Here is a 14,927-nt window from a genome sequence, read left to right as displayed (position 1 = left end):
ACAGTATTAGGGGTTTTCACCTCAGCTGTATTATCAAAGTGCTATTGTAATATAAAATCATGAAATATACTTCTCAGATTAAATACTTTTTAGCATCTCCATGTGATGGCCATGGGTGTATACAGGGAGAATTATTTTTGTGAAATTTTTAGGGGGAAATATGATTAAGAGTCATATTGTTTGTGGGTTAAAAAGTCAGAAACATAAGGACAAGAAACCTGGCTCGGATGTGATTTTATAAGTATTCAAATCAGGCTTAAACTACTCTACAGACAATAGAGAAGTACAAGTAGAAACTGCACTATGGAGAGTAGGCAGCCAGGCAAGGAACAGCACTGGAAAAATGAATGAAATAAGTTATGACTGCAAAGTCCTGTGTGGAGTCGGCAAGTCAGGAAATGAAATCAGTCCTTGTAGTTTCCATTCTTTTTTCCCGTTTAGTTTTGACAGAGGAAAGTGTAAGATATTAATATACAACTTTGTCTTGAGTTTTATGGATTTTTTTTCTATATCACTTCTGTAACTTGAATTGGGAAGTAAAATATCCTCAGCATGTCCACTGGGCTAAGTAGTCAAAAACCTGGGCTGTTATTGGGCTTTGGCAGCTGAGAGGGGGCTGTGGAGAACATAAAACTTGCACTGACTTCAATGAGGAATGACAGGACAGAAAATCCGATGGGCAAGTCTGACAGATGAGCGGCAGCTCATGTTAAACACAGGAAGACCACAGGGTCTCTAAACAAGCTGCACTCTGTGTGGTCCTCCCTGAGGCTCCGCGTTTCAGAATTAGTTTATTAAAGAGTGAGGTCGTCATGATTAATTGTACAACCAGTATAACTTCTTTGCTGTGCTCGATAATTACTGTTTTATGCTTCTGTTTGTAGTGGATGCAAAGGCAAGTGTTGCACGGGATAATGTGGCCGTTTCTTCCCCAAAGACAATGGAGCCGAGCCCCGTTCCCGACGCAGGCGGGCAGAGTCTCGGGAATGCTGCCAGGAGAGCTCTGCCATCTGCTAAATCCCGCTCTGTCTTCGCGTTTTCATGGTCTGTACCAGGGCGTACTGAAGATCTAGCTACAGATTCATCAGTTGGATCGGCAAAACTTGATGTCAGCTCAGAGGCGTCCGGAGTGAACAAAGCACCGAGTGACAGTGTGGAGGTTCCCGCAGCAGCTGTGCGGGAGGAAGAGGCACATAAAAACCTGACCTGGGCCCCACCAGCAGCATCGCTTCTTGATGTCGATCTCACAGCACCAGTGACACCTGAGGGAGAGGATGCAGCTGCCTCAAAGCCAAAACAAGTAACCTTCTTTGACAGGATCTTCAAACTGGAGAAGGGAAAGGAAAGGAGTAAAACGCAAATTGATACCCAGGAGGGAAGGCAGACTTCAGACCTTCCTGACGGGCACATCACAGCGACAGAGGCTGCTGGATTACAGAGCACATCAAACAGTGTCCCACAGGGGAAGGCAAGTGCTTGAGTAGGAATATCCATTTTGCTCTTAATGAAACCTCTTAGGAATATTAATAGCACAGGACAATTTGATGCCGTGATGGCTGTGTGAATGAATCGGTGTTGCTCTTAAAATTATTGCAGGTAATCCCCCACAGGGGTGGCTGAGTAGAGGTGTGGGAGAAGAACCTATGGTGGAGCGGTAATAGCTCTGGCATCTGCCTCCTGACTAAATGCTGGCATCTGACCTTGAGTTTAAATTCATTTGTATTTCTCTGAAAAGTTTGGGCAAGATAGCTGTGTTCATGCTCCAGTTGCCAGGATGATGAACAACAGCCAGCTACCAATGGAAGCAAAAATGCCTGAAAGTAAAATTGTTTCTTATGCTTTAGGATCTTGGAGTTTGATGCTGGATGGCTTTAAAGAAGTTCTTTAGCATGTTTTGTGCCATTCTTAAAACAGTCACCCTTCTTGAGCAATAGCTGCTTGTTGCATACCCTACATACTGCAGTAAGGAATCTGAAGTAGCAATTGTCGCACTCTTAGCTATTATCATGTTTTTAGTCAAGGAAGTGTCCCTTAGAATTGATTTTACAGGATGGAATGCAATATAAGAAATTAAGTAACTTCTCTAAATGCACACTAATCAGAGAGCTGAAAACAGACATGAGTTTAAATTTTATACTTCCTGCGAAGTTTGATATCAGCAGTATACTACAGGATTAAATTTCAGGTAATTATTGAAAAAGTCCATCCCCTAGACGGGGATAAGTGTCACAACTCTTTTCAGTTCTGCCGGAGAGATGCCAGTATATGCTAATTGGTGATCTAGTTCAAATCCTGTCCAGTGTCAGGAACAGGAGGGAGAAACTAGCTGCATGGCCTCATCAGAATCTATGTGTAAATGCCATTTTAATAGTAACGGCTTTTATTGGCCTGGTTCAAACTTGCAAATAAGACTCCTGTACAATAACGTTTTGAATAGCGTTGGGTGTAGTTCACAAGGTGCTCACTGCTTGCACTGGTGACATTGCAGGTTGTCCCTAAAAGTCTCTCCAATTTTTATCCTTCTACCTGGGCTTCTCCATCTTATACCTCCTTAAATCTGAAGATCACATTTCTTGTATCAACTTAGAAATTGTAATATTTTTCTGAGGATTATTTATAAGACTAAAAGTTGCCTTTTTGATCGTTGCCCTTCAAAAGTGACCCCCATCACTAGTATTTCAGTTATATATGCCCATTTAAAGAATTCGTAGTCTTAACCTAACAAAATATCAAGTCATTCACTACATAAACAGAACAGGGTGAATAATTCAGAATGAATAATCTATTCAGCGCATACTGGCACTTCTGTCTGTAGCTTGTAAGACTGAATCTTTTCAACACTGTAAATTCCTGCAGATATTTTTGACTAATACACACAAAGAGTAAGTTTTGCCTGTGGCTTGCAAGAATTATTATTTTTACAATCAAACGCAAAATTCATCATTTTGTGTTTTGCTGTGATTACAAACTATGGAGTGTTTGGTTCGTGCTGTTGATGTAGTAGTGTGAAACTCTCTGTAATAGAAGTTGAACATCAAATAGTCATGTTGAGAAAGCTCAAGTAAGCAAATGTTTGTAACAAGCAACCATCAGGTGACAGGATAAAATAATCTAAATTTTATTCTACCAGTTCAAACAGATGTTAGAAGCACTGTTGATTCAGAACAAGCTCTTTTATCTCAGTAATGCCTAACTTTCTTATTAATTTTGAGTTCTGTGGATAGGTTTATACCTATCCACATCCTGAAGCTCACTAATGGGAATAGTCTGGAAATCCCAGGCACTCATGAGCTGTAGGTTTTGGAATGTGTGTAAGTGTGTGCAGGATCCCAGCCCACACGACAGCTTTTTGGTGCCTGGGGGCCTGCTTGAGAACAGGTCTCCTATTTAACAAAAGTGTCTGTACATCTTTTGCATGTGTGCTTAAAGATGTACCGAAAGTCTTCGGGGTTCACAAAACTGGGGTTCAAGCTGCTCACTGTAAATGAGTAGCAGAACCGTATCATAGGGGAGTGGAATCTTAACTTTATCCTTGAATTTCTGGACTATAATTCTTGTCTTTCATTATTCAGATATGAAAAGGAGTATATGTTGGGTGCGGAGAGGAGTTAAGGGCCTTTTTTGGGAAAAATATATCAACTAAGCCCTTCTGATATGTTGCCAAACTTACTTTAACTCCTTTTCTAAAACAAAGGCTGTGGCTCTGCCTTGCAACACAGTTGCCTTCTGTTCCCTTTAAAGTTGCTAGTTCTCATGTAGGATGGGAGAATGACCAAGTCTAATTTAATTGCTGTTACTGTAGTAACTACAAACTGTTACCAAATAATCGTACTAAAAATCCAGATATTGCTGCCAACAGTTTTTTTCTCTTTTTTTTTTTGGTGGATTATGACTTGTATCTGTAAAAGCTAGAAGCAAAGCAAAGTTTCCCTGAATTGAGTGCCAACACAAAACAAACAGCATTGCTGGTAAGTAAGAGAGAGGCTCCACAGTTGTAGCTTAAGAGCTGCACAAACATTCTGTGTTTGGTGAGCCACTCTTTAGTTTTGTGGTCTACAAAACTACATTCAGAACACAGCATAATTAAAACAAGGACAGAATTCATGAATTCATGAAGCATTTACTATGTAAGCCAAAGAAAAGATAAATTATATGCCTGAAATGTTTCACTGAGCCATGATTCATACAAACAAAAGTGCTGGCAGGAATACATTCTTTTGATACGTTTTTCTAATGGCTGAACTGAAACTACAGTAGAAGTATTTAAGGTGTTTATTACACCCAAATTTGGCTCCTCAGAGAAATGAATTGAACATTTATATTATATAGTATATGATACCTTCTAATACTGAGTTTCTTCTGTTATTTCTGGAGGTTTTTTTCATTATTTGCCTCCAGGGCTTTGCACAGCAGATAATGCGGTGAGCTGCTAAGGAGGTTTTTGTGGTTATTTGACTATGGTTCTGAAAATGTGGTATTGATAACTCTGTATTATCTAGCCCTGATTTATATGCTGATGGTCTGAGTCTGTGTTCCCTCCTACAGCAGTATTCCCACAAAAGTGCAAGATGGATCACAGCATTTATCTAAGTCCAGATTTGAGTTGTATCTCGGTAGCTAATGGCGGCCTTGGCTTGGCAATCCCGGAGTTGGGTTCCTTGTGCAGCAGTGGGTCATCACAGGGCCTGTTTGTGCTCTGCAAGTCAGAGTTCAGGGATTTTTGGATAGCGTTGTGCCTCACGTTCTGCCCAGTCTGCAATAGCTTTTACTTCTGGAGACTAAATGTGTGGTTTAACAGGGAGATGCCCTGGAACAGCCAGTGCTTCTGGTGGTGGTACCTGTCACCTTGGCAGTTGTCCCAGGTGGCATCTGCTGCTGCTAAAAACTGCTTGCCTTGGTGCTTAGCAGAAAGATCCCTTCTTCCTCCTGGAGTGAAGTCCAACTCCAGAGCTTGGGCTTCTGTGTATTTAAAAAAAAAAAAGTTTGCTTATTTTTGTTTGATAGCATCACGTCCTTCAGTTATGAAGCTAGTTTTTGTTTAGTAACATTATCTTCTGCCTCCTGCTTTTTCAGTCTCTTGCCTCACGCCTTTGTTACCCCTTTAATATCTGAAATAGAGCCAGCATTTTTCACATGTCCAGAGCTCTTTAGATGGCATCCCTGGAAGAGGGCTGGCGTGGCCATGTGTGTTCTGCATGGGACATATTGTTCTTGGAGCCACTCTGGCCTGTAACTGGCAGCTGGACAAAGTGGTGTGTTAGACCCTTGTAAGAAACTTCTAAATAGCCTGTTGAAGCACTCCGAACTACTGTGCTGTGTTTCTTCCTGGGTAAACTTGGAGAACAGTGGGTGGAGAATTAGACAGAAGTCTATTCTGCAAGTAATACCTTGCATATTTTAACTCCTTAAATGCTGAATGGGGACTGGCCACTCCATGCTCATCCTTCCTCATGCCCAATTAGCCCTCTGAAGTTTTACAACATTTATGTATTTTTAGTCTGCTTCCTTTAGTGACCTACAGAAACTTATGTCCTGAAAATCCTATACAAATATTGTGGATTTTTTAGTCGATTAGTACAGGAAAAGGTTCTCAAGAGTAAAATCTTATTTTAACTTTTCCTAGTAAAAATGGCACTGAACAACTATATCTAATTAACAGATTAGGAAAAAACCCTTACTGTCACTTAGACCTCCAGGCAGTGATTCAAAGATGCTGTTTATTGGAGACACAGGGACAGGCTCATCAGTTTTATTTCCTGTCCTGATTTTTCCTCTGGAGTAATCTGGGCATCTAGTATCCTAACTGCTCCTCTAGTCACTGTTTCCTAAATCACCAGATGTGTATGGCTGTCTAAATACTTGGGGATGATAACTTCTGAGGAATTATGGCACTGCTATGATTGTCTGTTCAAAAATGTCTCAAATCCCCTACCAAAGTCAGGGCCAGCATCATGCTAGGTTCAATTTACTTTAATAATTGACAGATCCAGCTCTGTACTTACAATGTAAGCAGATAGACAAAAGGGAGGAGGATTATTGGTAACACTCTGACATTACCAGCCAGATGTACTCTTAAACATTAAAAACGAAAGTGCTGAACGGGGCATGAGGACCTGTCTCACGCTGCTCTCTCCTGCATAACGCTTGTGTTGGCTTTACCTGTGCAGGCTCAAGGTGAAAGTGGCCACAAGGGCAGTCAAATTCAGTGTAAACCTGGTCAAATAAGAGGGGTTTTTTAAAGCCAGATCCTTGTTTAGGTGCCTATACAGAAATTGAGTAACCTAATATTACATACTTGTGAGTGCTTGAGTACTGGAAAACTATTTTTGGGCTCTGGGAACTGTAATTCCAGGAAGAGAGGAAGCAGCTCCATCTGGCTCAGAAGAGTTACTTTGGTTGTTGCTTTTTTTCCTTCTTTTAATCTGTACCATGTTTGTGTTAGATAAAAATTATTTCCGGAATTGCAGAATACAGAATATCAGAAGCAATCTTTGTATGGTACAATCAGACACTGAGGTGTCAAAGGCCAAAATCTCAGTGTTTGTTCCTATTCACAAGTTCATCCTTGAAAAGAGAAAAGCTGTGTTGTTTGGGATGCCGTGTGCAACTTTACTTGTGTTTGTTATACTTGGTAGCAGAGAACAATGTTCCTCCAACCAACGGCAAATGCTGAATATATTAGAAACAAGGGGAAAGAGATGTATAAATGCTCGATTGTTCTGAATACGTAGGCTGGACAAGTATGGCTGGAATTAGGGTTGTGACTCTCAGAGCAACATAATGCAAGTCACAAATGTTACTTTTGCATTCCACTGGAAATTAAGCAAGCTAGAACTGAGGAAACTTTGCCTCCCTTTTTTTAGGAGATAGATGACTGCAACCAAAAAGACCTACGGCAGGACTCGGCGGGTGTCAACAGTCTCACTGCTGGGCAACCTGAACAGGCAGAGGTAAACCAAGAAAACCCCCAGCCCGCTGCTGCAGTAGATAACTCCATCATGAGTTTCCTTAAAACACTGGTAAGTTTTTGCTTTTCCTTTTCATCTTTAGGCAATGCTTTATATTGGTTATAAAAAAAAAAAAAAAATCCCATGTGGACATGTTGAACTAACTGTAACATGTTCACTTCATGGGCACTGAGAGGTAACAAAGCCAAACAGATGCCTTGGAGAATGTCCTGGGAGTGATAGCGATGTGTAGGTACAGTGCAGTTATGATCAAATGATTATGACTTATCCTGGAAACTTCCTCTTCTGTATAGGTACTTGTAGACCTGAAGGTATTTAGCTGTCTTAAGGATTTTCTGCATGATGAAACTATTTTTAATACCTCTAAAAGTTATTTCTTATGGATTAATTTGATGTGTAAGATTGAATAATATATATCTGGTCCAAATTTAATTTTAGCCATTGACTTTAAGTTGTCCTCGAGAAACATTTATATTACAAGTTTTCCCACATGGGGGAGAAAGCAATATTTGTACTTCTACCTTTGTGCTAGAAAACTGCTAGTTTTAAATATGTAATATTTCAGATCTTTTGAAAGATTGAGTTGGGTGTGACTGTTTTTCTCAAATACATTTAAGGTCTCCCCAAGCAAAGCTGAAGCCAAAAGTGATTCTGAAGAAAAGGTAAGCAGATTCCTCATTCTGTCACTGGTCACTAGGTGTTTTTGACATGGATATTTCCTCTTTGTTGTGTTACTTTTTCCTCAGTTGATGTTATTTAAAATATTTTTTTCCCCTGAATACATTTGAAAGGAAGATGAACATAAACAGTGCAATTCCTCATATCATATGCTAAAATCAAGATCTAAACTATAGCATTTTCTGCAAGGTTAATGGTAACCCTTTTGCTTGTTACTTTGACTTGTCCTTGATCTAAAACTACAGGTCTCTGCAGTGAAATCCTCCTGAGTCTACAGAAAACTCCATTTGCTCAGAGAGATGTGCAAAGCTTCTGGGTTTTCATTTCCAGTTGTGTATACGCATGTCTCCTTTATGCCCCTCCATACCTGCTGGAGCTGCCATGTCTTGGTGGGAGGTCACGGGAGGTCCCCCTGCCCATGGAAGCTCTGTGGCTAGGTGGGCATGGGGGGGGGCAGGAGCCTGCTCCCAACCTCCTGCCCTGTAGTACATCCACAGCCACTGCTGGGTCCCCCCCTTGGGGTGCAGGAGGATGGGCAAGGATCAGCTACCCACTGAAATCAGTAAAAAGCAGGAGGAGATCCCAACATTTCCTCTCTGGGATTCTTCTGACTGCAGCACCCCTGTATGGGTTGTGCTACAGTTGGAGCTGACGGGCTGTTCCTATGCAGCAGCTGAAACCTCAGGAAGATGATGGAGCTGGTCTGAGCAGGACTGGGACTTGCAGGGAGAGCTGTCCTTTCCTGACCACCCAGGATTCTTACCTTTATGTCCAGAGGTGAAGATCAGGGTGTTGTTTTAAGCGGGGTGAATTGAACACTCAAGCTGTTCACATGCAATACATCAGGCTGACTGCAAGCATGTGTGATGTTCCCTCTGGGAACTGAAATCTGTATGGACTGGACAGGTACAGAACCAGCCTGAGAAATGCTCCTCCATGTAACAGGCAGGTGTGGCCTCTTGATTTCTTCTTTACAAACCGTTTGTTCTTTGATTCCATTTGCAAGAGGAAAATTGGTTTTAGCATCCATCAGCAATCATGGTCCTTTATGTGAATTCAGAAAAGCTTCATTCATTTGCTGTTAGAGATATTGAAAATATCTGACTGATTCCATGTATTTAACAAGCTTGTTAAAAAAAAAGTGGAAAAACCTAAACTGTAAAAATTAAGTTATAAACATAATTTTCTAAAACAGGAAGATGTAGGTGTTTAAAGACTTCTCTTTTCCACTTTTTTCCTGCTGTGATAGTGCCAAAACTTACAATAGTTTCAACAGAAGCAGAAGTGAGACAACTTGTACTAAGCTGCTTTCTATCTTCTAATGTTTCAGTGGCTTACAGGCATATCACTGACTGCATAACTGGGAAATTCCAGATCAAATTTCCTTACATGTTATGACTATAATAACTAAAGTTTTTCTTGTAATGCCTGTGATAAAATTTAATTAACATATAAAGAATAAAACCCTAAAAAAGGAAATTGTCTTTCCATGTAACTATTAGGCAGCCAAAATCACTGTAAGCACCAACATTTGTTTTCTATCTTATTTTTTTATCTTTTTTGTCCCATTTGATTTTTTTTTTTTTATATAGCCTGGTACTAAAATGGTGAAGTCAGTCTTTCTAGAAAGCTTGGTGAGCACATGGGGGACACACATCACTCCCCAACTATAGCTCAATAATTCTGGAAACTGTGAACCAGGGCTAAGGTTCTTCCAAAATATCCAGAAAAGGTAGTTAGCAAATTGCACTCTTCCGGCAAGACTTGTAGCTCTTTCAACAGCTTCTGAAAAATCCAGTTATTCAGTCCTGCTTGCATACCTGCCCTTATCAAGCACACCCATGCGCTTCTGTAACAGGTGACTGTTGGTGCGGGTGTACTGTAATTTGGAAACAAATATGTTGTTTGGGTTTGGTTTGCTATCACACCTGTGGGGGTAAACAAATCCAGACGACTAGCAGGATATGCAAAGTCATTATATAGAGGTTAAATGGGAGTTGGTTATTTTGTTAAGAATTCCTTTATCTTCACTGTCTTCCTGATACAAAGAATGACATTTTTACTATACTAAAGGAAAAATATGTTTAAAAGGTTAATTTATCAATTGTCATAAAGGAAAGCTGCAAACTTTTCAGCTGATACATATAATAAAATAACATTCAGTTTCCCTTGAAAAATATTTTGATAGTAAAGATGTGTTCCTAAGTGGGTTTTCTGCTTCATGCAGTCCAAGCCCCTCCTGAGTGCCATGGGGCTTTCACACGGTTTGGCTGGCACAGGGACTGCTGTGCCTTGGTGTCCTGGTCGTGCTTTCATTTTGGCTGCTCGTGCACCCCCTTTGCAGGGAGGAGCTGGGTTTTATCACACAAGGGCTGTTATGTTCCCAGTCTTGGCAGAGCTCTCCCATGGCAAAGAAGACAGTTTCCCACAAACCTGGGAAACAGCCACAGGCCACTTCAGCTTTGCAGAGCGCGATAGCAAACTCTCTCCTGTGGAAATGCAGAGGTGGACGGCATCAGCAAAGCTGAACTTAGTGGGTTTTTGCAACACCGGGCTATCAGCAGTGATGCCTCCAGCGTTAATCGGCTGGCTAAAGGCATGTATGCTTTCCTCAGCCTGGGCACACCCTGATGGTCACTTCATCCGTGTAAGCACAGGAGTCAAATATAAGTTGAGTCATACTTCCCTGGATGAATTGATCCTTTGCAAGTTTATACTAACTGACATGGCATTTGGACTGGATCTACCCAGCACCTATTTGATCCTTCTGTTGCAGATGCTGACTTGTTCCTGCAGCACTGTACATTTGGGAATACTGATAATGGTAGAGTACTGCAGGGGAAAATAAGCCAATTTTGATGTGAATGGCCACAGCCTCTTCACAGTAAAAGCACTTTGTAGGAAACATGTAACTGCACTGCATGAAATTATCTTGAGACCAAGATGTTGACTTCATGTGCTCATACATGTTCCATTCTGTACTTTGGACCTTTCCTCCTGCCCTATTAGTTGTGGTCAAGCACAGTGCTTGATACTTCACATTGTAAATACTGTAGGTCGATTGTTTCTTTGGAGTTTGGGTCTCTTCATGCTTCCATAATTCGTTGAAATTTTTTCAACTTATTTTAAAGCTTTTTACTGATTGGAAGCTTTTATTTTTGCCTTATTCAAGTGTTTAAAAAAAAAAAATGAAGCTTACAAAGGGACAAGCTAATTACCTGGAAGGCAAATGCTTGAGTCATTTGTCATTGAAGTAAAATTTTTAAAGTTTATGTTTCTTCATTGTATGTTGGCCTGAGTCTTAATGAAATCAGGAAATAAATTGCCCAAGGGAGATCAGAATGAAGTCCAGGATAATAGCAAGTAGTTAGTAAAAAATACTATATCCTCCTTTTGTACTAGGTTATCAAAGGCATCTTACCGCTTTAAAACCTGTATTATTTCTGATTAGTCACGTGTTACGGGCATATGTACAGGGCAGTTACAATAGAACAGACTCCTGTGTTAACTTGTTTGTGAACTTGTTTGTATGTTGAAGCTGAGGTAACCAACCTTAGATACTTCTAGTTTTCTGTCTCCCCTTTTTTTTTTATTACTGGAAAGATGAAAATGGTAGAGGAGGAAGGAAAAAAAACACCCTATTGTTAATAACATGAAAACTTAAACTGCACTGATAAATCCTGAGGGTTGTGTTGAAAACTGGGGAGGATGAGGGGGTGACAACAGTAGTAACTTGAGTGAAGTTTTCAGGAGGTACTTGAATTATGATTTTTAAAATTTTTCCAATGCTGTGAAAAGTTAAATGGAACATTTTAGCAAATGTTACTCAAGTTTTTCCGAGACTTGTAGAAAAGTCATGTATTTGAACAGACCCATCTCTACCCAGTCTGCACTGAGCTGCAGGTAGTTTGCTACCATTTTTTAAAAATAGCCTGATACTGCTTTTCTCCCACATAGACATCTATCAATATTTCTTTATTTTATAGTCCTTCAGTGGATTTTTTTCAACGTGCTGCCTAGTTTTTTAGAGATCCAGTCTTTAACATCAGTGGGTGATGATTCCCAAAATGAGTGCCTCTTGCAGATATTTAGAATGGAATGAGAGGGAATCAGTGCTCATTCAATACTTTCAGTATCAGTCTATCATCACAATTTTCTGATACTTTCATTACTAATTTGATACACAGTAGTTGAAATGTTTTTATGTAGCATATATCAATATTCATATTTCTTATTTCCTATATAATGCATTATGCAAAACATTTTAAAGTTCCTATAACACTGCAATAAAAAGAATGAAGATATTTTCAAATATTTATATATCTGCCTATTTTAAAATTATGAAGCCCCTACATGTATGATTGACTGTCTTTTATGAATAAAATAAAAACTTTGCAATAAATATTCAACTTCAAATGCTGTTGTAAAAAAGGCATCGAAAGCAGAAAAAGGCCATGGTGGGCAACTTGCTCCGAAGACAGCGGCAGAATCTCCAACTAAAGGAGCCAAGAAAAAGAAGGCAGAGAGTCCCAAGCTAGGACACAGCACATTTAGTAAACTCTTTAAGCATAAGGTCTGTATGAAAATCTAGCAAGAGCAGAACCCTGAGCAGTAACAGATGGCTCCTGTCACAGAGCAAAGTTATTTAATTGGTAACTGAAATCAGCATCTGGCCAGCTGTGCAGTGCTCTGAAAACTATTGGTGTGAGCATCTCTGTGCCATGCATTATGAAAACAATCCATGCCCAATGTTTCTCTCGTTATACCATCTGTGAATTCAGGATTCTGAAACAATTCCTCTAACATTCTCTGCTATGTGCTTCCTAGTTACACATACTAATGCTGACTAAACTTCTCTGGCCACTTAAAATAAAATAAAAGGTACTGACAAACAATGAATTACGTGGAGATGTGCAGCACCTGAAATTATATGACAGGTTTGAGAGCTCAATCCAACTCCAGTTAAGGCTTTATGATCTACGTTGCCATAACATGCACTGTCATGTGGTTAAAATGGGTGATTTGGTGAGCTGCAGCATCTGATGTGGCATAGAGAAGGTTGGGACGTGAAATTTCCTTCAGAAATAGTTACTTTTCAGTGAAAATGAGAAAAGTTGATCAAATTCTAGGTTTATTTTGGAGGGGAAAACGTTTGGTTTTCAAGGATACTTTAAAGTTGTTCAAAATGCATGTATTTTGTGCAAATGGTTGTTTCAGAGGACATTAGAGTTATCTTTAAAAAATCACTGAAAACTTTTGGTCTCAAGGTCCATATTTGGGCATTACTACATTCTCTGAAGGTAATCTGCCACGGGAAGCAGAGAATTGAAGCTTTTTAGCCCAAAGAATGCAGAAGCAGAGACCCTTCTACTGGGGGAGGAAAGTAATTAATATTTAATGCTCACTCAAAACACCCACATGGAATTTCTCATGAGTAGGGGGCTTTATAATCAAGGGCAAAAGGCAAAGGGAGTTCTTTAAGATATTTTCAAAACAAAAATGTGTTTTCCACTGTCTCATTTTTTGAGATGTCATCTGCATATTACTGAAGAAATAATAATCTTCTCAATGGTTTTAAGTCTACAGTTCTTGCCAACAGTTTGAAGTTAAGATCTCATCTTGTATATACTACGTTGATACCTAATAAGCTTTGATATTTAATACAATTAAAGTATTAATTACTTATAATGAATTAGGGCTTCCTGGTAAAAAATATACCCAGCTAGCATTTTTTAAGATGTTAAGACTTTTCTATAACAGTTCAAAATCTTTCAATGATTTGTTGGGAGAAATGATTGGGTTTCATTAGTCTGACAGAATTTTAAAGACTTTTGGTTTGGAACGAAAGCAGTTATTATGAAGGAATGCAAGAGCATTGAACTTTTACACCAATAAAATCTGTCTTAAAATGTCATTACTTTTTAGTTTTTTCTTGTTTTGAAAACAAGCTTGCTTTTCCCGTACAAAATACAGAACGAATAACAGGTATCATTTAAGCATATTAAGAATAAAGGAGATCGATTAAGATGGTGCCAACAGTTTGCTTGTAAGACTGATTGAAACTGGAATTGCATATCAGAGCACTATGTAATGGGCAAGCCCTGAAGTTATCACCTCTAGTAAAAAAAGTAGTTCTGTTTATCTCTCTTCGTTTTAGATGCCTTAGAATGACGTGTAAACTAGATGAATAGGTAATTAATTCCTTTACTTGAAATTATAAATTTAATATACACATTTATATATAAGCACTTCATTGTCTGCTCTGAAAGTTCATTCTTGGCAAGTCTTCCAAAATGCACTTCTCTGTACCTTAAGAATAGATTGACTATTACGTTCACAGAAACATTGTTTTTCAGTGTCCTGTGTTTATATGAATACTAACTTTAAAGCAACGAGTGAATGTTGTTTTCAAACAGCAATGTACATCCTAATATAAATCCATAACATAAGCTGATGAAATGTAATTTGGCCGTATGACCTCAAAGACTGTGTTTGAATGGCACTTGACAGTTGAATCTGTTAAGGTTTTTTTTATTTCTATCCATGTATATTTGCCTTGCATTGCATGCCAGTTTTGCAGTACAACTGTACTGATTTATGGAATTTTTATATGGCAGAGAAGGGTTAATCACTTATTTTCAGCATTATTACTGCAGTCGGTTCAATGGCATTACAGTACTTCATACCACTTACTGAGGATCTTGTTCATTAGAGCTAACCACACACACACACAAAAAAAAGGTTCTTGGCTCCTGCAAAATAACTCTCACCTATTGTTTCAAGAAATCTGTAAAGTGTGTAGCAGGCTGCCTAAACCCAGGGATGCTGGGGTCACATTTACTTGAGTTTGTGGCTTGCTGCTCCTCTTTTTGTACAGCTCAGATACTCAGCTTCAGTGTAAACTATGCCGGATGTTAGAGTCAACAGATTCTGGTATAGATTGCTGGCCAGGAAGGAATTTAACAAACTGAATCCCTCCTGGCTTCGTGTATTTTGATGAAACCAGGAGACCCATCACTGTGACTGATTTTTTACAAAAGATTAAATCCCACCAAATGCACAAAAGTGTGAGCAGATGGACTAAACCCACCCCCAGCACCTGCAGAGCTCCTCTTTGTAGAGCTGCAACTCTTGCTTCTAAGTTATAAAGCCACTGCTGTTCTGTGCACTTCGCTTCCAGACAGTCATCTGCCTACGTTTTGCATCCCGGAAAGCAAAACTTCCCTCTTGAAAGGCGACATTAGCACGTCCCTGACTGGTTGGTATGTGATTCCCCCAGCG

At 39.5% G+C, this 14,927-nt stretch overlaps 1 protein-coding gene across 3 annotated transcripts in view; it reads left to right on the top strand.

Moving 5' to 3' along the window:
- BCAS1 (brain enriched myelin associated protein 1) overlaps positions 1–14,927 on the top strand; it is a 53,713-nt gene that overhangs the window by 12,326 nt on the left and 26,460 nt on the right. For 2 of the 3 annotated variants that reach the window (XM_074920463.1, XM_074920461.1), the window contains 4 exons: positions 885–1,468; positions 6,864–7,019; positions 7,586–7,630; positions 12,079–12,219. In XM_074920463.1, coding sequence (XP_074776564.1) covers positions 885–1,468; positions 6,864–7,019; positions 7,586–7,630; positions 12,079–12,219 — 926 coding nt within the window. The remainder of the gene's footprint in view (positions 1–884; positions 1,469–6,863; positions 7,020–7,585; positions 7,631–12,078; positions 12,220–14,927) is intronic. The other variant, XM_074920462.1, reaches the window with a different exon arrangement.

The sequence above is a fragment of the Athene noctua genome, chromosome 16 (assembly GCF_965140245.1).
Source record: "Athene noctua chromosome 16, bAthNoc1.hap1.1, whole genome shotgun sequence".
Taxonomy (NCBI): Eukaryota; Metazoa; Chordata; class Aves; order Strigiformes; family Strigidae; genus Athene; species Athene noctua.
The sequence above is the reverse complement of the archived record's forward strand: the minus strand, read 5'-3'. Positions and strand labels throughout refer to the sequence as shown.